The sequence below is a fragment of the Artemia franciscana genome, chromosome 17 (genome assembly GCF_032884065.1).
Source record: "Artemia franciscana chromosome 17, ASM3288406v1, whole genome shotgun sequence".
Lineage (NCBI taxonomy): Eukaryota > Metazoa > Arthropoda > Branchiopoda > Anostraca > Artemiidae > Artemia > Artemia franciscana.
In genome coordinates this window covers 32967491-32994458 of record NC_088879.1, presented here as the reverse complement: position 1 = coordinate 32994458, position 26968 = coordinate 32967491, and the positions used below count along the sequence as shown (strand labels likewise).

Below are 26968 nucleotides of genomic sequence, written 5' to 3'. Positions count from 1 at the left end.
CAAGCCCCCCCCGCGCGCGTAAGTCGTTACGCGCCATATTAGTTACGCACCATTGTAGTTGTGTCCCTATGTCCCACCTGTGAATATATATATATATATATATATATATATATATATATATATATATATATATATATATATATATATATATATATATATGTTTTTAACCACGTAAAACTTGCGAATATACAACATTCTTTGCTGTCCCATTGTCTGTGCATATAAATAGATTGTCAGGTTTACCGACTCTTGAACATGCAACATATAATGGTCCATGGGAAAACAATCCGTATTCAGATCTATACCTCATGATTCTAATGATTGCCCTTGAGCTTTGTTGATGGTGATTGCTAATCGACCATTCCCTATGTCGCCGTCGTTATTTATATATCCCCCTGTGCCCCCCCGCGTCCCCTTTGTAGTTGTGTCCCTGTGTCCCAGTTGTCATTTATATTCCCTGTGTCCCGGTCGTCATTTGTGTCCCGGTGTCCCAGTCTGTGATTTCTCTTTGAGTGTCCCGGGCGTCATTTATATTCCTTGTGTCCCGGTGTGCCGGTCTGTATATACATTCGTTTTTGAATTGGTCTTTTTTTTAGTTTTTAGTTTCTTACCTTTTTTTTAGTTTTTTTAGTTATACCTCATGATTCTAATGATTGCCCTTGAGCTTTGTTGATGGTGATTGCTAATCGAACATTCCCTGTGTCCCTGTCGTCATTTATATATCCCCCTGTGCCACCCGGCGTCCCCGTTGTAGTTGTGTCCCTGTGTCCCGGTCGTCATTTATATTCCCTGTATCCCGGTCGTCATTTGTATCCCGGTGTCCCGGTCTGTACATACATTCGTTTTTGAAATGGTATATGATGAAATAAATTTTTGTATTTTTCCCCTTTTTTCTTTTTTTTTTTTTTTGGTTTTTACTTTTTCTTTGGTTTTTACTTTTTTTTTAGTTTTTTTAGTTTTTTTTCTTTTTTCTTTTTAGTTTTTTTTTTATTTTTATTCTTTTTAATTTTGTTTTTCTACCTTATTTTTAATTTTTTTTTTCCTTTTTTTAGTTTTTTTTCTTTTTAGTTTTTTTAGTTTTTTAGCTTTTTTAGTTTTTTTATTAGTTTTTAGTTTTTTTTTTCTTTTTAGTTTTTTTGTAGTTTTTACCTTTTTTTTTGTTTTTTTTAGTTTTTTTTTACTTATGTCCTGGTCGTCATTTATACTCCCTGTGTCCCGGTCGTCATTTGTGTCCCGGTACTTTGTTGATGGTGATTGCAAATCGAACATTCCTTGTGTCCCGGTCGCTTTCTCTTTGAGTGTCCCGGTCGTCATTTATATTCCCTATGTGCCGGTGTCCCGGTCGTTATTTGTGTCCCGATGTCCCGGTCTGTAATTTCGTCAGTCGAAAACATGACGTCAGTCAACACACAAACATGACGTCACCCGACAGACAGACAGACCCACACAGACACAGACAACTTATTTTTATATATATAGAAGATAGATATAAAAATAAGTTGTCTGTGATTTGTTTTCTTCAATTTGTCAATGTTCATTCTAACATTGACACTTGGAAAAATCTTTACGTGCCAAGCATGCTAAAGCTCCAACAATTTATATTAAACCTCAAAATATGGGGTATCTGATTTAAGGTTTTCGAATTACTTTAATCTATTGTCAAAATATATTGAAATTTTTGTGCAATTCCCAGTTTTTTTTAGTTGTTTCTTTTTTTTAGTTTTTTAGCTTTTTTAGTTTTTTTTCTTTTTAGTTTTTTATCTTTTTTACGTTTTTTCTTTTTAGGTTTTTTCTATTTTTAATTTTTTATTTTCTTTTAGTTTTTTTCTTTTTAGTTTTTTTTAGTTTTTTACCATTTTTCTTTTTTCGAATTATTTTAATTTATTGTCAAAATATATTGAAATATTTATGCAATTTTCAGTTTTTACATTCAAGCTTGTTTTCTTTTATATATATAAGAAGATATAATCTGGCGTAACAGACATAGTGTAACAGACATAACAGACAGACAACTTATTTTTATATATATAGATTGCATTTCCTTCATGTTTTATGCAAGGCATTTTAACGTTGAAATGTCATTTCTTATGAAGGCTTGGTCGGTAGACTAGCGTAAATCAGCAATTGAAGCTGCCTTATTAGTAAAAAGAGGCAAATGGTTCAATTCTCACTAATGGAAGATTTCCTATGTTAGATCCTTGGGATTCATCGACAGAATACTCTAATAATATTCAAATAATGTTTTTTTTTCACGTTAATTATTATTTACTTTGCAGTGAATTGCGGTTTTAATCTGATTTAAAATATCCCAAGGAATATATATTGACGTTGAATATGTACTGAAGTGAATCTGAGTCTTATCCCAAAGTAGCTGCCCAGTGATTTGCTATTCTCTGAACTTTGAACAAGCTCTTGAATCCAAGAAATCCCTTTAAAAGTGGCCGTGGTGTGTATCAAGACGTAGAATAAAATAATATACGACGTAAAATGGACGAATAAAATAATAGACGTAGACGAACAATAAAACTTCAATTTCTTGTAATACATTATACTTTTACTAAGAATAGTATAGTATTTTATTCAAGAACCATCCAGTGGCTGGTTTTTTCTTAAGATCTCAATGACCCTTAGCTTAGTAGAAAATAGTAATTTGTGAAGTCCTAAAAACCTAACTTCAGCTACAAAACTGAGTTAACAGCTAAGAGTGAGGAACTAGACAAAATATATTTTAATCATTAATCTAGTACACGCCCTTATTTCGTATGCTAAGCTTGTACTCTAATTTTTTAGTCATTTTTAAAAGCTGATGCTTGACGTAGGTTTTACATCCAAAACTTTGTCATTTTTAAATATACAGAATCGCTATTTTTCGCTTAGCAGCTCATATATTTCATAGGTTGATAAGCCATGAATTAATGTTTATGAATTAATGTTTATGAATTAACGACTGTGCTTACATTACAGGCTGTGGGGGGAAAATTACAAGTCCATCAGGTTCCATAGCATCGCCAAACTATCCTCAGCCTCCTAGGTATGGTGTAACATGTATGTGGACAATTACAGTATCTTCTGGATCCAAAGCTCAACTATCATTTTCAGATCTGGATATGGGTGATTCCCAAGCTCTTAGCAACAGTTGTATGCTCGACTTTGTTGAGGTAAAAAAATTTTTAGTTCTGAAATTTTTTTTGGATTTATTATAAGCTATGCGATTACAAGTTATTATGTTTATACAAGTTAAGTTGAGCGATATGGATGATTCCCAGGCTCTAAGATAAGAGCATGTTGTCTGCTTGACTTTACTGAGGTAAACAAATTCATAATTTCTAAATTATTTGACTGGAATCGTTATAAGCTATGGACATTGTGAATGATTCCCGAACTCATGCTAATAGTTGTCTGCTCGACTTTGTTGAGGTAAATTAATTTTTTTCAATTGCTCATTAAATTTATCAGCTATGGATGATTCTGAAGCTTTTAGCAACAGATGACCGCCGAATTTTGTTGATGTAAGCTAATTTATAAGTTAAAAGAGATACGGATGGTCCCAAAACTATTAATAGCAGTTGTCTTGTTGACTCTGTTGATGTAACCTAATTTATTATTGACAAATAATAAATTTGTTTGTTTTTTTTTTGCTTTGCTATGCCCTTCATATTTGGGAAACATTTTGCACATACTTTATATATATTCAAGGTCATTCCAAGACTAACCCTTCCTTTCCGGTAAGTTACCTCCTTGTTTCATGAGACCAGGCGCTTTTCCACTTCAAAAGAAACGAGCAACCGTACCGTTAGCCTTAAACTAGGGATTAGAATAAAATTTTCGGATTTTTCGACTAATGTTAACTGATGACGAATGAAGCATGGTTTATCATGAGAAATTACTGCAATGCCTATGTGAAATTCCATCTTAATTTTTTAAAGAAAGAGGGGGTGAAACAAAGGCTATATCCAGGATTTTTTCATGGGGGAGATATTTTTTTGACCCATCAAAAATAGTGCACCAAATGAAGCAAGCTAAATAAACCACACCCCACCCCCTTTTCTCCAGTTTTACGTGGAAGTTAAAAAACAATGTTGGTGTTAGAAACTTACACGAAACTGCCCCTTTTCGTAAAAACTACGACCCGCTTTTGTCAAATGCAGCTTCTCCAGAAAAAAAATGCTTTCCTTAATCTTTTTAATATACCTAATATTTTTAGTTTTGTATAGCGTCTCCGATTGACTTTGTCGCGGGGTGTGGCCTATATACATTAATTTTACTTGGTAAGACAAACCTCTCTACATGAATCCTCATTAGGTAACCACAGTAGAGGTAATATACAGTACCGAAGAGTCCTATAATTTCTGATACACATCTAAAACCACACAAGCTTCATGACCCCATCTTCGCACACACGTAATGATAAATGTTTCCGACGAAAAACCAAGTAGCAACTGAAACTATGGCTTTGACGTTTATACTTCTACTGACTTATCGCTCTAACGGTCCGTCAACATACCTAATTACACACTAAAAAATGCGTGCCATGTTTTGAGTAAAATTTTGCTACTGAGCAGGTAACTGAAATGCTTGCAGGTACCATCTCAGAGACTGGAATGTTTTATGCAAAGATTTTGAGGGGATTTTAAGTTATTAGCAATCTCAGAACTGTCCGAAGGGTACCCACTCTCAAAAATCAAGGACACCAAGTGGCAGGTCGCAAAAGTAACTGAAATAGTGCCAAGTGTGTTGGAACAATGCGGCACACATGACGTCCAGAGATATACGCCAAGTGGCAGAATCTGAACTCTATAAGGGCTCTCTCTAAATTTGTATCTTGGAATGTTCTCGCATAAAAAACGATCTAGATAGGTCAGAAGTCTGAAAATATTCGTTAAGAGCCTTAAATTTGGTTCTTGAAAAACGCGTCATGTATTATGTTAGTAGGCTACATCATATAATATTTTTTTGACATAATATAAGCATTTTCTTACATGATGTCATGTCATTGCATAAATAAAATTGTTGAGTTTCCAACGCACAAACTATTTATGTAATATAATGTCTGTTGGAAGGCCCAAAAATGAAAATTTGTAGTTATAGTCTATAAATGATGAATCCTTGGAGCCAACACCTGAGCCATCAAATGTGATAAGACGTGAAAATCTACGACCTGGATCATCAATTGCGACATCACCAATACGGGCAGCTAAAACCAAAGCCATTGCTAAATTGTCTTAAAAAATTAAAATCCAATAACGGGTCAAAAAGGAAAATGAAGAGCAAAGGTACGGAAGCTTAATAGATATGCAAAAAAAAATTAGAGCGTGAAAAAAAAAATGAAATGAAGAGCAAAGACATACGCGGTTAGAAGGCATGCGACACCGAGTAAGTGAGTGAGTCAAATCGAAAGCGAAGAGAAAAGACACACGCAGTTGAAGTACATGCGACACCGAGCATGTGAGTGAATCAAAAATGAAGATGAAGCTCATATACACACGCGGTTAGTAGAACAGAGGTGGAGTGTCAAAAATGAAAATGAAGAGCAAAGATATACGATGTTAGAATACATGCGACACCGAGCATGTGAGCAAGTTAAAAATGAAAATGAAAAGCAAGCACAATCGTGGTTAGAAGACATGCGACAGCAAACGTGTCAAAATTGATTATGATAGCATTCTTGATGGGGTTCGGTATTTTGACATGCATAAGTTCATCAATGCCTACCATACCTTTGTTGAAAAAAAAAAAAAAAAAAAAAAAAACAAAGGTTCGCCGATATGTATTTCATAATGACGAAAGACAAGCCGAAGTAAAACGAACGAAACAAGTCGAAAATGATAGCGATGATTATTAGGTTTTGAATTTTGACACGGATAAGGTCATCAATGCCTACCATATCTTTGGAAATCAAAACATGGACTAAATCAAGCGTTGAAAGAAAAAGAAGTTTTTGTCCCACCTCCTGAATAATTAAAAGAAACAAAGGTTCGCCGATATGTCTTTCATAGTGACAAAAGACAAGCCGACAAAAAACTAAATTTTGCAAAGGCACCACTTCTAATTTAAGGTCCATTTGGACGTCATGACATCAAGAAAAGGCTCAAATCGTCTGCGTTTAGAATAAATGCGACAGTGCGAATCCATATATAGAAGCCTCTCGTATATAAGAGTATATATATGTATATACAAGCAGCAAAATAGATAATTTAAATTTTAAGTAATTTCTAGTCAATTAGTTTTAGTGTGAGTGTTTAATTTTAAACACTTAGTTCTGTATATCGTAAGGAAAATTCACTTTGAATTTGTTTTAAAACTGAAAAAAATTTATTTGACAGGTATATGATGGTGCCCATTCTCGTTCCAAACGGATAGGAAAATATTGTGGTACAAGACCACCACTTGAACCAATTGTTGGCTCTGGAAAAAGCTTGTTTGTCAAATATATTTCAGCAGGATCCGTTTTCGCTGGTAGAGGATTCATGGCCAGATTTGACACCAGTAAGCCAAAATGTTCTGCAAAATTTATTCTAGTTCTAAAACCCCACTATTGTTACTCAAACAACAAAAACATCAAAAGTAAAACATTTTTTACCAACTCGCTCTATCTGTGGAAATACTCATACAAAGGGCATCACATGTAAAATATTTTTTGCCACCTGGCTCTATCTTAGGTATATTCATACTTGACTTCCGGTCATTCAAATATCAAGGACATCAAATGTAAAACATTTTTCGCCCCATGGCTCCATCTTAGGTATATTCATACCTGAAAACCAAATTCTCTATGATTTTTTCTTTTTGTTGCTACAAAATAATAAAGTCAGAATTCATGCACAACGTTAAACAGTGTTTCCAAGTCAAACCTCGGAAACTTATGCAGAAACTAATTCAGTAAATTCGATAACAGTTTTTGTACTAAAAAAAAAAAAAAAAAAAAAAAAAAAAATCAAAATATTGCAGAATTGTGCAAATAATTCAAAGAAGAAATGTCTTGAGTTTTCCGTTAAAGAATTTTTTGTCTTTATTCTACATGGACTAGTCTAATTGCTTATCATGAATCAAGACGAACAGATTAGGCCGCAGTCAACTTTGAAAACCGTTGGATTAAGGTAATATTCCAATATAAGTCGTTTTGTTACACCTGAATATGTCATGTCTTTATTTCTTTTTTTTTCTTTTTTTTTGAAGCAGAATAACGAATTGAATATTTGCACTGAATTTTATAATTTGAATCTTCGAATAGTTCCAGTAATATTAATAAATTAATGCTTATCATAGCTTAGATTTTTAGCTATTTCATTATGTGTGCACTTTTTCTATTTTTTCATAATACGTTAAGACTGCCCTTTATTCTTACGTAATTTCATTCGTTAAAGCACTTGATTTTAACCCAGTTTACTGCCAATTAATAGTTGTGTTTTCCATCATGATAATTTTTTTTCCTAATTTTCTACTGATTTTTACACACGCTCTTTATTTTTGGAGTTGGCAGACGTGTGTGCCAACTAAAATTTTTAAATTAAAAATTGTAGATCTTTTTTATTCAAAATTGATTTTGCCGTTTTCCCCAATGTTTTAAGACGTATAAAGTTATGTAAATTTTAAATTAAACAATTTAAAGAATTAGATTTCATTTTTGGTGTCCTTTTTCATTCAAGATGGCATATTTTGTGTCATTGGAAACTTTGCACAAAATAAAACCTGAGTATTTGAATCGGATAAACGATTACTTCAACAACCATATATATCTTAAAAATTTTGAAAAAGTCTCAAATTTAATTTTCAATGAAAAAGACCTCCGTACAGAGCTATCGTGGTTTTGGTAGTAGCTGGTGCCAAATAAAAAAAGAATAATGAAAGTAAAGAATCGGCGAAAACTAAGCTGAAAACCAAATGCACCAAACAGCTTTAGAAAGTTTGGCTTTCCTTTAAAGATTTACTTGTCCTTGGGAGTCAATAGATTGTTAATACTCAATCTTCACGGGAGAAAAATGTTCAATTTTGCAACTGTGACGAAAACCTAAACACTTTTGTTTGTCAAATATTATGTAATAAGGCCTTTGGGATTAACACAACCTCCCAGAACCTGGGGGTAAGGGTTATAAGCTATGTCCTGAGGGCATATGAGGTTATTATGGAAGGGGTGGCCCTGTAAACTTTTCGGCCCTATGTCCAAGGGCTGTAAATTCTTGGAACTTTGCAAATTTGTAAATCTTATTCCCAAGTCTTTAAGATTTAAATTCAAATTAGATTTCCTCTGTCTTGCGTTGTACTGACTTGCGTTTACATATAGTATTGATTACTTGGAAGTATACTGACATTTTAAGGGGGAGGATTATTTTCTGGTGGGGGAGTCAGAGTGGGGGGGGGGGGTGGTTACATGGGAAGATATTTCTATGGAGAAATTGTTCTAGGGTGAAGAGAATTTCAATAAAGGGGGTACTGGACTTTCCAGCATTATTTAAAGACAAGAAAAAGAAATTAAACAAAGAAAAAGTTTTTACAATTGGAAGTAAGGAGCAACATTTAAAATTAAAATAAAAAGAAATTATTATACTTACGGGGGGCTTCGTCCCCTTCTCGATACCCTTTTTACGCTAAAGTATTCTTAGTAATTTCAAAAAAGCTATTTATTCTAATTAAACGGTAATTGTGATTTTTGGGCCATTCTTAAGGAATGGGAACGAAATTTGAGATTTAGCGTAAAGTACGAGGTATTGACGAGAGGCTCTGATGTTTGCGATTGAAAGGTAGTGTGGTCTTTTTCGCTATTCACTATAAAAGTCTGTAGCTTAAGGAGGTTAAGGATTCAGTTGTCTATGGGAGTTAACAGATTGTTAACGTTAAGTATTTACGGATGAAAAATATTCAACGTTGCTACCGTAACGAAAACCTAAACACTTCTTGGAATAATCAAAAGAAAATTATTAGAAAATCACGGTTTTCAGGTTTACAGTGAACTGGCCTGAATTTAGGAGTAAGTGAGACTGTGTCGTATTTATGATATTATGGATTGTTGTGATGGACTTTGGGCTAAAAACACAGCAAAGACCAGCAAAGTGTGGAAACGGAAGGTAAAAATCTCCTAAACTTGGGTTAGGGAGCTGATTTCAGCATCCTAGATAATAGCGGTTGTGAAATTACTGTATTTTTGGGGATTTGTGATTTCAGGGTGCAAAAACAGGCTTAGAAATTAATATTAAAAACATGTGAGGAATTGTCAAAGGATGGTTTTAGGTAATAGTCTGACTGTTGGTATATCAAACAATAAACTGCGCGCCGAACATTGCTCTATTCTATTCATTTTGCAATATTGAAAAGATAAACATGACTGGACCACATTTTTCTGATGAAGAATGAAATATTGGCAAATATTATGCGTTTTTTATCATCAATATAGGTCTAACAAGAAGCAGGCTGTCCCCAAATGGGGGAGGGCAGAGGCTATGAGAACGAATGTAGATGAAAGTGGAATTTCATGAGTAATAGTAAAGACCAAAGCACTGATGGACTAAGATGAGGAGATTGTCCGTTCGTGTTAGCCCTTAGTAGCTTGGTACTATAATAAGTTGTTGGTGGCCGTATTAATAGTAGCCTTATGAATTTTAAATCCAACTACATAAATTTTTCTTTTAGCCTTACGAGATATTTTTTGTATCTCAATATCATAAATCATTAGATTTGTGAACTTAAATAATAAATTTGCATTTGAGCTGCCTGCCCCATATCTCAAGTAAGTGAGAGGATTTTAGTGTTATATTCATTAAATATATTAAAAATATGACGCAATATATGACTGAACAACAATACTGGACTCCGTGAAACAAAACATCTTTTAGAACCGAAGCTTTGAAACACTCGAATTCATATTTAAGCACTCTTCTCATACTATTACTGACAGGAAGAGGGGTCATTCTAGATCAATCAGGCCTACTGCACTTCTCTATATGTAGATCAGATACTGAGATTACGTATTTTACATTCAAAAATTATAATGTAATATGAGTAAGATGTGTCACACCTCAATTGTCCTTATTAAATGTAATTGCTTGTAAAATATGTTATTTATTTCAATATGTATATTTGTTTTACATTTAAAGTCGATTCAACAGGATTATTTCTATAGTTAAACAAGTTAAAATAGCGTTGTATTTTTAGACTGTAACGTAGAACTAAATGGTATCACTGGAGTAATTGAAAGTCCTGGCTTCCCTTATCCTTACCCTCATGGAAAGAACTGCACTTGGAATATAATTGCACCAATTGGAAATAAGGTTAACCTTACCTTTTCGCATTTTGACGTGGAGTCATTTGTATTACCACTTCCTCAAGATGCCTGTTTTCATGATTATGTGCAGGTAAGTAAGAGTATATTACTAGTGGTGATATTCATATATATTAACTAGCTGTTGGTGGGGGGCGCTTCGCACTCCCCCAAGCCCCCCCCCCCCGCGCAAGTCGTTACGTGCCATTGTAGTTGTGTCACTGCGTCCCACCTTTGAATATAGGTATATATATATATATGTTTTTAACTACATAGAACTTGCGAATATACAACATTCTTCGCTGTCCCATTGTCTGTAATAGAATCCCATTGTATATAAATAGATTGTCAGGTTTATCGACTCTTGAATATGCAACATATAATTGTCCATGGGAAAACAATCCGTATTCAGATATATACCGCATTTTTCTATTGATTGCCCTTGAGCTTTGTTGATGGTCATTGCTGAGCGAATTTTCCCTGTGTCGCTGTCGTCATTTATATATCCCCCCTGTGCCCTTCCCGCGTCCCCGTTGTAGTCGTGTCCCTGTGTCCCGGTCGTCATTTATATTCCCTGTGTCCCGGTGTCCCGGTTGTCATTTGTGTCCCAGTGCCTCGGTCTGTAATTTCTATTTGAGTGTCCCGGTCGTCATTTATATTCCCTGCGTCCTGGTCGTCATTTGTGTCCCGGTGTCTCGGTCTGTAATTTCTCTTTGAGTGTCTCGGTCGTCATTTATATTCCTTGTGTCCCGGTGTCCTGGTCGTCATTTGTGTCCCGGTGTCTCAGTCTGTAACGTCATAAAGTCATCAATGGCTCTGGTGGTGTAGCCAGTTGAGGAAGTTTAACTTTTCCTGGGGCGCTACACATTCCCATTTTTTTCTTGTTCTTGTGATTCCTCGGTACGATTTCTTTTGGCATTATCTCTTTGAGTCGCTAGCCTGTTTTCACGTTGTTCTTGTGATTCCTCGGCATGATTTTTTTCGGTAATTTCTCTTTGAGCCTCAAGTCTGTTTTCACGTTGTTCTTGTGATTCCTCGGCATGCTATCTTTTGGTATTATATATTTGAACCGCGAGCCTGTTTTCACGTTGTTCTTGTGATTTCTCGGCATGATTTTTTTCGGTACTTTCCCTTTGAAACGCAAGCCTGTTTTCATGTTGTTCTTGTGATTCCTCAGCACGCTTTCTTTTCTTACTTTCTCTTTTAGCCGCAAGCCTTTTGGCTTATAATGACATAAAAACTAGCTGTTGAGGTGGCGCGTAAGTCGTTACGCGCCATATTAGTTACGCGCCATTGTAGTTGTGTCCCTGTGTACCACCTATGAATATAGATAGATTTATATATGTGTTTTGAACTACGTAAAACTTGCGAATATACAACATTCTTGGCTTTCCCATTCTCTGTGCATATTCAAAGCCTTTTGTACTAATAATGACGTCACATGCAAACGCTCTTTTTACAAACAAACAAACATGCATACACACAAATCGTTTTTATATAGATAGATAGATAGATAGATACAATACAAATTAACTGCGTAAAACCTGCGAATATACAACATTCTTCGCTGTCCAATTTTCGCTGCATATAAATAGATTCTCAGGTTTACCGACCCTCGAACATGCAACGTACAATTGTCCATGGGAAAAACAATCAGTATTAAGATCTATACCACATTTTTCTAATGATTGACCTTGAGCTTTGTTGATGGTGAATGCAAATGCTAATCGAATTGGGAATTGCAATCTAAATTGAAAAGGCAGATCCGTTTAAATCATGGGAATGCGAGGAATAAGATTGTTGCCTCTATTATGTTTTTCATTGTTTTTTTTTTTTTTTACGGCAAGTCGCGTGCCATTGCAAAGCTTTGGTGGATTGATATTTCTTAACCGTATTATTGGTACGCCTATTTTTAGTTGTAGCACGTGTGGTGGAAACCCTGAAAGATCCACGGAATTTAAAAATTTAGATGGATAATTAACCGCCTCATTTGGTTCCAAAACTGTGTCGACTGACTTGTAAAGGACTGCCTGGTCTCTAATCTTGGTCAAAACAATATTGTTGACTTCGTGGACGTCTATATTTTTGGGTGCAAGAATCGCTCTTTCACTTAGCTATTTATTATTTTTATAATTGTTTAGAATATTCGGAAATACTTTCTCAATCAATTAATTTTTGGACGTCACTAAATTACAGAATTCAGCAGGTAGTTGTATACTTCCTGAAATTGAGTCTACTGGGAGCTTTCTGTTTCCAATTGCCAGCAATTGATCTGAAAATGTTTGACCAGAGTCATCGTTTTGCAATCGGACACGCATATTTGTAGTTAATTTTAATGTTTTTACGTGTGCCCATAAATTAGAATTTTTCAGGCAAGCATTCATTTCGTCTGCAGGAGTTGATCTAGGTATTATCGGTAATGTTTGCCTGAAATCTCCCGCAAGCAATATTAATGTGCTGCCAAAGGGTTTCGAATTCCCTCGCAAATCTTTCAAACATTGATCCAGAGCCTCGAGCGATTTTTTGTGTGCCATTGTGCACTCGTCCCAAATAATAAGTTTGCATTGCTGCAATACTTTACCCATCTCAGATGATTTGAAAATATTGCACGTGGGAGTTTCTGGAGAATGCAAATTCAGAGGCAATTTCAAAGCGGAATGAGCAGTTCTTCCACCAGGCAGCAACGTTGCGGCAATTCCGGACGACGCAATTGCCAACGCTATATTATTTTTTGATCGAATTGATGCCAGAATCAGTTTTATCACAAACGTTTTACCAGTACCTCCTGGCGCATCCAAAAAGAAAATTTCTTCAACGTTGTTATCGACACAATGCATTATCGTATCATAAATGTCTTTTTGTTCCGACGTTAACTTGGAAATGTTATTTTGTACATACGACAATAGATCACTCGTACTGTAACTTTGTTCACGATCCATTTCTACGCATGTCGAAACAGCAGCGGTACGATTAGGTGAAGGCATTCCCAAATCCTGAAGAGGTTTGTTTGCCATACATACGCACAAATCTTCTATAATAACTAAAGTGTAGTTATAAATTTCTGATGTAAAATTAAAAGTCATATCTGATGTCTCTAACCGTTTTCGACGGAGTATATCTTCGGACATTTTTGATTTTTATTTTTCCCATAACTCTGTAGGAGCTGATCGAGAGCAAGTTGTTAGCATGATGCCAAACAATGCACGGATTTGATTTGGAGTTGACGTTTCGCACGCGTCATTGATGCAGTTATCCCAGTGTTGGTCATTCTCCAATAAATTCAGAGCTTGGCATGCGCTACGGTAAGTGTCATGTATAGTACCGTTTATAGTTCAAAGGACGTCGGACCGGATACATTCACCAAAAGCAGGCGTAGAAAGAAGCATTCATGTTGATTGGGGTGAACGGTGTCGAGTCTTCTTATCGTGGCATCTTTGAAGATCGTTGGTAGGCCGTCGACTGACTTACCCTGTTTTCGACGTTCAAATACTTTATTTTTTGTATTCCACGTGTAATACGAAGGCACTTCAGTGTACAGCAGTTTTTTTGCAAAAGAATCATTTTCGCATAGCGAAAAGAAAGCAGTTAACTTTGTATCCGGTGGATTCAGGGCTCTTTGTGGCACGTTAGATTCCGGAAAATAAACACGTTGACCATTCTGTAAATGTACCGCTAAGTGAACAACAGCTGGACTACGTTCATGTATCGGAAATGAAAGAATTCGCCAAACAGCTTTAATACTGCTTATGTATCTTCCTGCCTGACATTGTACGATTTCGTCGATATCTTTGATTTCGGACTGCAAGCCAAAAACTGCCATGTCACTGCCTTTGTTGACGTATTTACATATGTATTTGATTGCCTTTACGGAGCTACAGTATTCAACCTTTATGTGTGCATTAATCTTTTTGATAATAATGGGGAATATGGAACAACCCACTGGTTATCTACTTCGATGGTGGTACCGTTCTTCTTTATTATTGCTGTTTTACCGCCATCTTCAGTAGATCTTCTTCTATATTGTGGGTAACCATCATTGCCAGTAATTGTGTTGGATACTAAAAGTCGAGGATATTGCTTCGTGCACCTTCCTTTGGCCATGCATGGTGAATTTTCGTTCAGTGCACCGCAAGGTCCATGTATCATATTTTTTACAACAATATCATATAACCCCTTATCGACATTTTCATCAGGTATTTCAGCGGAAATCACATCATCAATTTCATTAGAAGTAATTTTATTATGTAGCCAGATTAGTATATGTGCGTGTGGCAAACCTCGTTTTTGCCATTCCACTGAGTACATCCAGCATCGCACTGACCCAAACACTTCAAGTTTTACTATGTAGTTTATCAGTGATTTCAACTTTTGCCGGAAGACACGAGCCGTAATGTCATATCTATGAACCGCCAATTGTCCTTGAAGTAAAAGCTGCTGTATCTCGTCCCAAGATTGATTACATGTAAATGTAATAAATAAATCTGGACGACCATAGAGACGAACATACGCAATAGCATCTTGAGTATATTCATGCATATGACGGGGACTGCCAGCATATGACGAAGGTAAAATTGTTAATCTTCCAACGTTTGTGGTATTACCGTCATTTACAACTGCTTCTATCAAATGAATGTATTGTTCAGAGCGGAGCTTGGTCTGATTCAGACGGATTAATAGCAAACGTTCTGATTCAATTTTTGCATACATATCAACGACGTATTGGTGAAACAATTGACGGCATTTTAAAATATAATTGTCTTCATCCTGCCGAATCATTAGTCTATAGGAATAATAATGCATTGCACTGCATTTCTTATTCATTTCTTTGTTAGTGGCTGGATTCATCAATTTAATATTAAAGTGATAGCTGTTGGCTCCATCCCAAAAAATGATAGGATATTGTAGGGCATCGTAGCATCGATGAGTTTCAGCAATTCTTACAAACTGAGCGTTTCGCTTATGAAGAATAATATCTCGAGGTAAAAACTGATCACCGACCATAACGATTGCCACTTCGTCGATAGCTGGAGCATTGTATCTACGCACATGTTGGCCAGGAGGCGTTTTGTCAGCAGAAATATCAATTTTATGCGTATCAGTAGGCATCAAATCGATGGCTGTTTTGAACAGACGCACTAAATTATTATTTTCTTGGAAAAGATGTGGCAATTGGGAAATGATTGTCCTTTCAACGTTGGGAGAAATTTCGCAACGTATATTCAATTCAGAATTTCTATCACTGATTAAGTACAATTGTAAAAATTTATGATTCTCGCCTGAGAATGGTAGAAGGGACCCTGCTCTATGATAAATTTGCCCTTTTACTTTGAAAGTAGGCATAAATTGATCTGGATTTTCGATTTGGGCACCAAACGACGTCATTTGGAAACATGAGTTTTATTTTCTGATCTGTGATAAAAAACGCTTAGATTCTGACGTAGTTCCCGTAAGTCTTCAATGGCTCTGGTTTCAGTTTTTAGTTTTTTTAGTTTTTTTTTTCTTTTTTTTTGGTAGTTTCCCAGTCGTAATTTATATCTCCGGGTCGTTATTTATGTCCCAGTTTGTAATTTCTCTTTGAGTGTCCCGGTCGTCATTTATATTCCCTGTGTCCCGGTTTTTAGTTTTCTTTTTCTCCTTTATTTTTCAGTTTTTTTCCTTTTTTTAGTTTTTTTTTCTTTTTCAGTTTTTAGTTTTTTTTAGTTTTTTTATTAGATTTTTTCTTTTTAGTTTTTTTTTGTAGTTTTTACCTTTTTTTTCGTTTTGTTTTCTTTTTTAGATTTTAGTTTTTTACCTTTTTTTTTAGTTTTTTTTTGGTTATTTACCTTTTTCAGTTTTTTTTGTATTTTCTTTTTAGTTTTTTGTAGTTTTTACCTTTTTTAGTTTTTTTCTTCTTTTGTGTTAATGCTAAAGCCAAGGTTCGGCCCTGGAACCTCTCAGACCTGGAACCTGGAACATAACGTTTTACCAACTCAGCTACTTCGGCTTGAATACATTCGTTTTTGAATTGGTATATGATGAAATAATTCAGACGTCATATAATGACGTCACTCTACAGATACACAGACAGACAACTTACGACATGATGACATGACGTCACTCGACAGACAACCCACAAACAACTTGTTTATATGTATATACTAGCTGCGCCACCTCAACACCTAGTTGGTGGGGCGCTTCACGCCCCCCAAGCCCCCCCCCGCGCATGTAAGTTGTTACGCGCCATATTAGTTAAGCGCCTTTGTAGCTGTGTCCCTGTGTCCCACCTACTTCCACGGGTTAGAAGAGGAATGGTTACTTAGTTTCTGAGACTGCTCATCCCGACCTGAACCGGTTCCACCACACCAAAACGGTTAACGATATACCTATTCTTGAACCACCGAGGGGCCTGAAGCATAGACTTCGCGTACTTAAAATTGCACTTTCACCACACTCGCCTATCAGATTCAGTAACAATGTCCCAAAATGGGTTCAAATATAGAATATGCGGGAGAGCGACACTATTATACATTTGAGAAAGGGTTTTCCGTTCCAGATTAAGCGGCGATGTTAACACACTAGCATAAGTAATTCTAAGTTTGCGTTCAGCATTCCAAAGCAAAAGCTTTCGCGTATTCTTAATCGAAGACCCAATCGGGAGACCTAAATACGTTACTACAGTGGTTGCTGCCACCTCACTATCACCTAGAGAGACACTATCGGGCACATAACTACCGTGTAAACTGAAGAAGAGAACATGGGACTTTGCAGCATTTACACTTAGTCCTATTTCTAGATATCTATCAGATAGGTTATGAAAAATCCCTTGAAGACTAGCTATTGACCGGCACAGATTTAACGGATCATCCGTATAACAAAGCACTAATGTATCCGACCCTTTTGAAATGCAACTAATTGGTAGGCCAATCTGCGTAGGAAGAGACGCTTTGTTGTAGATAATCGGTGATGTGATGGTTCCTTGCTTTATCCCGACAAATACAGGGAACTCACTATTCGAAACTACAGTTTCCAACTTCAAACGAACTTTTAGATGCCTATACATATAATGCAATGGGAAAATTACGTCAAGACTAACACCACGGCTGTGCAACTCCAACATGGCCTGCGAGTGGATAAGGGAACCAAAAGCATTCGTAACATCGTATGTTTCGAGAGCCAGAGTGCTCTCAGGTGCTACTGTATCTCTGAGTATATTACAGAGACTTCTAAGGACATGGATGCAACCTAAACCTGACTGAAACCAGAACTGGAATGGTGGCATAATACACTTTTCTTTTAAGTGGTCAACAATCAGATGCTCAAATATCTATGCGAAAACGCTTGACCCAGTCACTGGCCTATATGATGAATGTGATGATTCTGGTTTTTCTTTTTCAGAATTGGCCTAATCACTCCAATGCATAAACTGTCTGGAACGACACCGAAAGTAATGCAAGGTGGTTATAGAGGAGGTCACTTGAGGCAATAAAATGCTCAGTAAAAATAGTGTCGGTACCAGCCGAGAATTTCTTCTTTCTAAGCTTCAACGCAACCTGCTTAATATCAGACGATGTTATCACGATAGAACTTGGTTTTGACTAGAATCAAGCAACGAATCCATCTCACTATTGAAAGAAATTTCTACACTGCTGTACAAACTGACTTTTGACAACCTACTCAGACTCTGGGATGCTGTCGGGGCCCTCATGGTTCTGCTTCTCAGAAAGAGGGACCGCATTATAAATAAACCCGGACCGCATTTACAACCCCGGTCCTTGGCCTCTCGCACTCGTCCAATGAGCCGCAACCACCACTTCGCCGAAGCACAGGCCGACACTAGAAGTGGGTTACTAGACTCCCTGTATTCCTCACTCTTGCAACGTATCTGCCTCAATAGAATCGCCACCTTATCAGCACATTATCAGACCTAAAAATTTGAAAGTTTACAAGTGTTTACAAATAATAATTCGTTGGAAGAAAAAGGAGTTTTGTCCCACCACCTGAACATTTGAAAAAATCTACAACCCCAACCATCATGTAAGACTAGTGACAGCTAGAATCAAAACGTGTCAAAATTGGACATGATAGCAATGAGAATTAAAATGATGATTTTTTGAACCACCTGAGCTGTCAAACGTGATAAGACCAAGAGAACACTCCGAACAAATTAAATTCACAACGGGTGAAAATCAACAAACTGAACCCTCAGAAGAGACAAGACCCAAAAAACTAAAATTTACAAGTTTTATAAATAGTAATTCGTTGGAAGAAAAAAAGCTTTTGTCCCACCACTTGAGCAATTAACAAATCTACAACCTGAACAGTCATGTAAAACCGCACCAATAAGGGTAGCTAAAGTAAAGGGCATCGGCAAATTGTCTGAAGTAATGAAAATCCAAAATGAAGAAGAAAGAAAAATGGGGATAGAAGATAAGAGACAGCGGAGTCAAAACGTGTCAAAGTTGAAAATGATAGTTATGATTAATGGTTTTGGGATTTTGACATGGATAAGGTCATTAATGCTAAACCATGCCTTTGTTTAAAAAAAATTAAGTTTTGGCGATATGTATTTCATAATGACAAAAGACAAACCGACGTAAAAGGCGACGTTCAACATTTTATAAAAGCTCCAAACAATGAAATAGCTATAAATAACGACATTAGAGTTTATAAGAACATTAACCAAGAGTCTGATAGTATATCAGCCTCTGTTTAGAAAAAAAAGAAGGTTCGACGTTATTTTTTATAATGAAAGAAGACAAGCCAAGGCAAAAGTTAAAGGTCTAATAACAAAAAAAGTGTAAATTTACAAAGATGCTAATTCTAATTTTGGGTCATTTACAATGTTTAAGGAGTTAATTGATGAAAATGAAGCACAGATAAATGTGATTAGAAAACTGATGAAAGTGAGAATTGTAAAAGCTAGAGAAAAAGGCATGAGACAAGCCACAGGGAGAGTCACATTCAATTGTAAACGAAATTTCGAACTGTGATTTGTCGTCGGAAACTGGAAAAGACGTAGTTGTTATCTATAACTCATTAAGAAATCAAATGAGATGATGTATGAATCTAATCTACTAAAGCAAAAGGCGAGGAAAAAACTTTCTGAGGTAAAGCTGAACAAAAATGTACGAAGAAATCTAAGGAATGAAAAACAAGGAACATCGATGACTGGCCACAAAGAAACAAATTAAATTTGTTTCTTTTGTATTTCTTTTGCTGTTTTTGTATTTTACTCCACTTAACCTCTGTTTTGTAAAGTGGGTGATAAATAAATTATTATTATTATTATTATTAAAGACGATCTAAATAGGTCTAGACTTTGAGAAAGAATTCGTAGTTTTCACAAGGTGGCTGTATCGAACCTGTGGTGACGTCATGACATCAAGAAAAGGCTCAAATTGTCTGTGGTTAGAAGACAAGCGACAATGAGAATCCATATATAGAAGCCTGCTACATGCCGAGTGCCGGGCCCAGTAGTATATATATCAGAAAATATTAACCAATGAAATATCCAGCAATAAAGCTGGTAATAAACGTTTAATAATCTTCGTTAAACCATGAAACAATTATTTTGTGCGTTTTTAGGCAAAGAATTCGTTGTATCTTGAGTTTCCTCATGGGGCACTTCTGATAGATCTATTGCTTAGATTTAAATGGATCGTCTATAATTGTGCATTTTTTAACGACGATTTAGGAGAGATCTTTGTAGAAATCTCTATTTTGTTATTTTGGCAAGAAATTATTCCCGTTTGGTTCTGTCTTTATCTAAATATATTTTTTCCTTTTTCGGTTTTCTCTACTTTGTGATCTATGTTCTTTCTTAAAAGATCTGAGGAAAAGCGTTATAGAGAGGGAGTGGATCTGGAATTTCCCCTATTATAATGCCACCACATTGTGTTGCTAAAAATCTATGACAGGGAGCAACCCAATAAGACTTGGTTTTTTGATTTCGTAATATTTAATGGTATTCGTTAAAAGAATTTATCATATTTCGCTATTTTTAAGGTATTCGAAGGAAAAGACACCAACCGAACCTCACTTGGTCGCTTTTGCGGTGCTCGAACTCCCCCAGTTGTCTCATCGAATTCCTCTCAAGTACAAGTTCGATTTGAATCTGACTCAAATATTGCCGGTGGTGGTTTTCGTCTTGAATGGGAAATTTACGGTAAGCATTTTTAATATCTTGAAAAAGAAGACAAATTTTAAACTAAGGGATAGTCAACATATGACTTCAAAACATTTTTCCTCCCTTGTGTGCCACATCATTTTGGTATTTTTAGTATTTTCCCTATACCTTTTTTTGTTGTATTTTTTTCCATTTGTGGTTTCAGTTAAGTCAGAAAAAAAGCTGATAATTCAATTTTTGTATATTTGAGAGCATCATGTCATAGAGAAAAGAATTGTGTTTATAATTTGATTCTGTTTCCTGTATAGCTTTTTTTTATTTCTTCCTTCAAGGTAAATCTGATTTGGTCAAATTACCTTTTACCTTTCCTATAGTGTTTCTTTCTCTGTCATTGTTTTCTATTTCTTAAGGATTCACACCTCTCAAATTCTGTTTTATTTGAGAATTGAGACTTAAGGTATTTATTTTTGTGCGGTAAAAATTGATGTCAATTTACAGGTTGTGGTGGACTTTTAACAAAAAGCTATGGATACCTTAGGTCACCCAACTATCCTGACATGTATCCTGCGGCCATGGCGTGCATATGGCAAATAAGTATTGATCATGGATCTCGTATTGAACTTACAATCCAAGACTTTGACATTGAAGGATCCATAAATTGTCAATTTGATTTTTTAAAGGTAATATTTATATTATGAGTCTACTTTTTGACAGTTGAAACGGTCACGTGCTGTACTTTTTGCTAATTTGCATGATTTCCCCCTTCTTGTTTCTTGTTATAGGTGCGAAGATGACAAAGATTTTATAAACTAACTGCATTAGCAAAAATTCGACAAAACTCTTAAAAAGGAAATAATACCATGGAAAATGATTATTCCAGGGAACTCTTGAAAAAGAAATAATTATTTTCCAGGCAATAAAAAGAAATTTTGTGAACTGTGCAAAATCAAAATGAAGATTGAACTGAACCAGATGAAGGTAGACAAATGAATTCAAATTTCAAACGAAATTTGAATTTAAATTCTAATTGGACAGATAGTAATGTATAAAGCAGATATAACTGATAAAATTACAATCACAAATATAACTATAAAAATTTTTCTAGCATTAAATTTTCGGAGAAGAAAAACAAAATATGGTGTGGAATTAGATCTTAAAAGGGAAAACGAGGTTTGGAGGGGTTTGCCTTTCAACTTGTTCCATAGCAATTTACGTCCTCGGTGTCCAATACAAAATGATTTAAGTTGAATGTCACTGTATTCTTTTCATTAGCAATTATTAGATCTTTTAATTGTATTTAATTATTCAATTACTCATTTATTCAATTTTGTAATTGTAGAAACAGGTTTGTTCTCTCAATTTTCGTTTGTTTATCCTTGTTAAGTGCTGGCATATCCATTCTTGGCTAAAGCCTAGAATGGATAGGCTAAAGCCTTGGCTTTAGCTATTCTTGGCTAAAGCCTAGAATAGGCGTCCAAGCTTCAAGCTCCAAGAAAAAGGACACAGGAGCCACATACGAGATCCTATGTGAGCTCTCGGGTCAATACACTCAGAACGCAATGCATCTCTGAAACCCCCTCCACAATAATATTTGCGACCAATCAGAGGGCCTCCGCTTATGGAAAGGTCACTTGGAGAAACTAACTAAAGTCAGAACTACCCGGTCAGATTGACGACCAGCTTTCTTCTGTTTTGGCCAGAGGTAGAGGTAGGCTGCAAGAGATAGACCAGGTGCAAGATGGCTGGAGATCATCCGTGGTCCAATCACTTCCCCAACCAGGAGAGACCACTCTGAAGACGACAAATGGCAATGACTTCTGTTTCCCTTTACGCTAGAACTGCTGCCGAGCAGGAACTTTAAGTCAAGTAAGGCAAGTTACCGAGTGACTGTATACAATCCTATAAATATGTTTCACCAATTACTTTTCTTAGAGATTATCATGTTGAATAGCTACAATTAATTATTATATAATTTTATATGTTTATTATCCTAATTATTATATGTTTTTATTATACGGTTTGAAGTATATAGCCTCTTGATATTTTGTCTGTATTGTTCATTTAGTTAAGTTTGTTAAATGGTTCCGTACTACTATTTCATTATTTTCTGTGTGAAACAAGTTCTCAAAAATCCATTTCTATATATAGTTATCAGAAATTCATATTTGAATAGAAAGTAAAATGTTCTTATTTTTATACTTTATAAACGCCAGGGAGGTCATAATTAGAAAGATCAGTTATCAATCCATTGATAACTGATCGATGACAAGATTGATAATGAGGTCGTAACAAGATTCAGTTATCAATTAAAAGGATCATAAATGAAAAAAGAAAATCTCAGTTTCGATTTACCCATTGCTTGTGAATCCTTAAATGAGATCTATATTTATTTTGAAACCAGCTTTCATTTTTTTTTTCAGAGTAGAAAAAGAATGAAAGAGGAAAATGGCTATACTTTATATGAAAAAAAATTAATTCACAAACTAATGAACAATAGAAAGCGCGAAAAATGGAAAAGGGGTAAAAGAACGAAAGAAGAAAGTGATAGAGAATTGCGGGGGAAGAGAAAGTTAAGAGAGATAGGGCGAGAAAAGGGAAGAAGAAAAGGCAGATAACAGGACAGGGGATATTTTGGGAAAGAAGATAGAGATAAACAAAGAAAGAAAGAAAGAAAGAAAGAAAAGTATTATAAAAAAGAGATCCTTAGAGATTTTCTCATAGTCATGACCCCCCCCCCTCACTCCGTCTGAAAATTCCAAAAAACGTCGTCAAATATTAATATAATCTGGACGGTAGGACTATAGCTGGCTTTCCGTCTTAAGAATTGGGGCCCAGCAACGTTAAACAATTCTAGCCCTCCTCGACCTCAAAAGTTTGCTCGTGATGTGTACCAATGATAATTCAACAACCATTAATCATTTTGATTAATTGTGATTGATTAGTTGTGTCCCTGTCAAATATTTAATGTATTAGCTAATGACTATTTCATATTATTAAAGTATTTTTGGTTTATTTGTATAAATTATCCTTATTCATATATAAATAATGTATTAGCTATACACCTTTATTTATTATAACTAAAGTGTTAGCTAATGGTTAATGTAATGAAACTAATGTATTTTAAACTTAATTTGTATATATTATCCTTAATGTTCTAACCTTTTCATTTCTTCTTATAGGTGACAAACGGTAAAATGAATGGGGGAATGGAGCTAGCCAACCTGTGCAATCAACATATGGCAACTCCAATTATAGTAACTAGTAGTGATAATGAAATGACCATCTACTTCCATAGTGATGGAAGTGTTCGAGGGCGGGGATTCAGGGCCTCGTATAAGTCACTCGCTGGAGGTAATTGGCTAATGATCTTTGTATTTGCTTAAATTTTGGCTCGTATGGTTTTTGAAAGCATCAGACATATTTTGTAAATGAAGATGCATTTTAAGATACACAAAAAAGATTAATTTTGCATACATCTTCATCTTACAAAAGTCTTTCTAGCTGAAGCTTTCAGATTAATCAAACTGGTTATTTTGAAGTGTTTAAAATTGAAACGATATTTTGACTTTCAGATCTATTTAACTCAGATAACAGCAAATCAAAATTTAATATATGGCATAATTCTGTAATTCTTTCGCCTTTAAGAGATTTATATGTGGCATTTTATGCGCTAAAAGAAAAAATTAGTATCTTTTCAACATAGTTAAGCCTGAGTTAAGTTCAAACAAGATCTTCAAATTTCAGTGTTGTAAGTATTTTTGGAGGTACTAGGTTGTATTCCCCTCCCCCTCCTCAACAAATAAGTCATTTACTGCTTTGTAGAAGTCTTCGAAACCGATTCTTAAGGTAATTTTAGTAGACAGCATGACTAAATAAATGTATTTTAAGCGCAAAACAAACAAAGTAAATCCCTAAACGTGGAAAAATTATTTTCCCCATTCGTTTTATAATTAATATTATCTAAAAGTAATAACCAATAATTTATATTTACTGATAATAATAGTATATATAATAGTGATAATTGTAATTAATAATTAATGCTAATAATTAATCTTATTTGAATCATTAAATAATTCCCTAAATAATTAACTCTGTTTAGATTGAATTGCGTTAGATCACACTATTCTTGCCCTTTATGCTGTATAGATTTCATATACTTTTTATTAATAATAAATGTTTGGTTTTAATAATGAAAATAGTCACTATTCTTATTTGAAGTAGTTCAGATAATAATTTATGTTTTATTGTTTACTTTTAACATTATAACTTCTTTGGCTCTGTTTGTGTTATGTATTGTAACTTGTTGTGTTTGTGTTTTTGCTCAGTTCTATAGCTAATTTTGTTCTGTTTTAGCCATACTGAATTAATTTAATTTTTTATATGTATCGAGCTAATCAGTCTCATCGTGCATAGTAGAAAAATAGACTCTTTATGCGCAATAAGGTGAATAAACTATCTGCTGAGCCACTGATAGTTAAAGCAAAGGAAATTGAAGAGGTGGAGAGTTTTAGATATCCTGGGTGTCTAGTGAGCACTGATGGAAGCCCCGAGCATGAAGCTGCCACATGATCGCGTACGAAGGAAGCAACTTTGATAAGTTAAAAAATGTTTGGAGAAGTTCCACTTTCTCTGTGAAGCTGAAGCTGAGGCTCTTCAATAGTAATGTCCTGTCAGCTCTAATGTATGGTTCTGTAGCCTGGGTTCTCACAAAACAGGTAGAAAAAAGAATCCAAAGTTTAGAAATCTTCGACGGATTCTCGGAATCAACTGGACGGGCAAAATTACCAGCTCATTCATTAGCGAGAAGACTAAACAGCCACTCGTTATCGATAAAGTAATAAGAATTCGGTGGTGATATCGGAGACACATGGTTAGGGTGGGTAGCAATCGTCCGCCTTATTATTTTTGGGGTTAGACTCCTCCAGGAGTTCGACGGTGTGGACGACAAAAGGCCACACTTGGACGATGCCTAGAAAATGACGCAGCGCTCTCAAGAACAACCCTTGATGAACTTTGGCCGAAGACGCTGTAGAGTTCATCGTGGAGAAGCATGGTTGCCGCCTTATGTGCCGACCGGCGTGGGGAGTCCTAATTAAAGTACTAAAAAAATAGACTCTTCTGCTAAACGTAGACGTGCTTAGTAGACTCTGCAACCATAATAAGACTCACTTTGTAATATAAAAAAGCATAGCGTGTCGATGTGACTTTATTAACTATGCCAGTAAATATATCTTACAAAAAGAGGGCATTTTTAGGCTGCTATGTTTCCATTTTGCTTAAGGGGCTGCTATGCAAACTTTTATGCCAGGCATAGATGATAAAAGCTCGATGATTAAAATAATCACCATTCTTAGTCAAAAAGGTTAAGGTCAATGGTCTGCACATAGTAAGATACGCATGTGGAGGCGTCCTAATGGGAAAAAATGAAAACAGTTTAGTCATTGGTTTCAGAGGTATTTTGCCAAGCTTGCTGTGTGAATGTATTTCTTTAATTAATATAAATTTCCCGTGAAAAATACGCAAGTATGAATTCTCAAAAATATATAATGCTATTTATTAATCAAAAATTGTGAATACAATATTGGAATTCATTTCCCCAAAAATGTGTTAATACTTTATATTTGAGTGTTTTCTGACTGGATACTTTATTTATGGGTGGGAAGCTGGACAAAGTAACATCAAACATGTTTCTGAATTAGAAAATTTGATTAAAAAGAGTCTTAATTATTGACAAAAACGAAACAATAGTTTGTCTAAAAACTACTTGCTCTGCCTGTGTTTTCACTTTACTTTTGTCATTCAACGTTGCAATTTTTACTGAAGATACATGATAGATGGCAGGTAATGTTCTTTTTTAGTTTTGATGCTTCTCACCACCTTATCAACTTTAATCTTTTCCTCAGATTTTTAAAATAGTACCCTGACAATGTCAATAGTCCAAATATCTTTAATGGAGATTAAAAATCATGAAATCTTCCAAAAGCATTTTTCATCCTCCCAAAAGTTTTAATTTTTGAGCTGTCTAAGTTTTGAAAAACATTCACGAAATGCTCATTCAAAGAACAAATTAAACGGAATATTTAAGAGAACTATGTTTACAGGTGGATTTCATTCGCTAGTAGACCGCTAATGGGTGAGAAACTATAATTAGGTACCTTTCGATAAAGCTTTTTTTTTTAAATTTTTTATTTTTAAAACCAAGAATTTTGAAAACCATAAAACCATTAAAAACCATAATTTTTTTTTTTTAACCAAGAACAGTGCTTCCACATTAAATTCTATGTAAAACTAGAAAAATCCCAAGTAGAAACGGTCCAGAAGATGCAACAGCCCTTTTTGACAATATGAGGGGTATCACACATATAATAAATAGTACACCCCTTTCAGAGACGACCTTACATCAGATGAGACTGAAACAGCTAGCCCTCATTTTGGCTAGCCCTCAGTATCCAGGAATTAGACTGCCATTGAACAAATAAGGAGTCGTGATGGAAAATTACAACAATGCAAAAAATTCAAAAGTGGCGAGTAACAGCAGTATACTCGTCCACTCCATCATGACTAAGGATTTACGCTAAAGGAAATTGCAAGGGAGTTTTGTAACAGAGCTA

The 26968-nt window shown here is 35.2% G+C and overlaps 1 protein-coding gene across 16 annotated transcripts in view; it reads left to right on the top strand.

Moving 5' to 3' along the window:
- Positions 1-26968, top strand: part of LOC136038156 (cubilin-like) — a 321162-nt gene that overhangs the window by 127752 nt on the left and 166442 nt on the right. For all 16 annotated transcript variants that reach the window (XR_010620136.1, XR_010620138.1, XR_010620137.1 and 13 more), the window contains 6 exons: positions 2965-3158; positions 6324-6486; positions 10147-10346; positions 20237-20396; positions 20856-21037; positions 23537-23708. Coding sequence is in view for 13 of the 16 variants with exons in the window: in XM_065721206.1 (XP_065577278.1) it covers positions 2965-3158; positions 6324-6486; positions 10147-10346; positions 20237-20396; positions 20856-21037; positions 23537-23708 (1071 nt within the window). In the remaining 3 variants the exon portion in view is untranslated. The remainder of the gene's footprint in view (positions 1-2964; positions 3159-6323; positions 6487-10146; positions 10347-20236; positions 20397-20855; positions 21038-23536; positions 23709-26968) is intronic.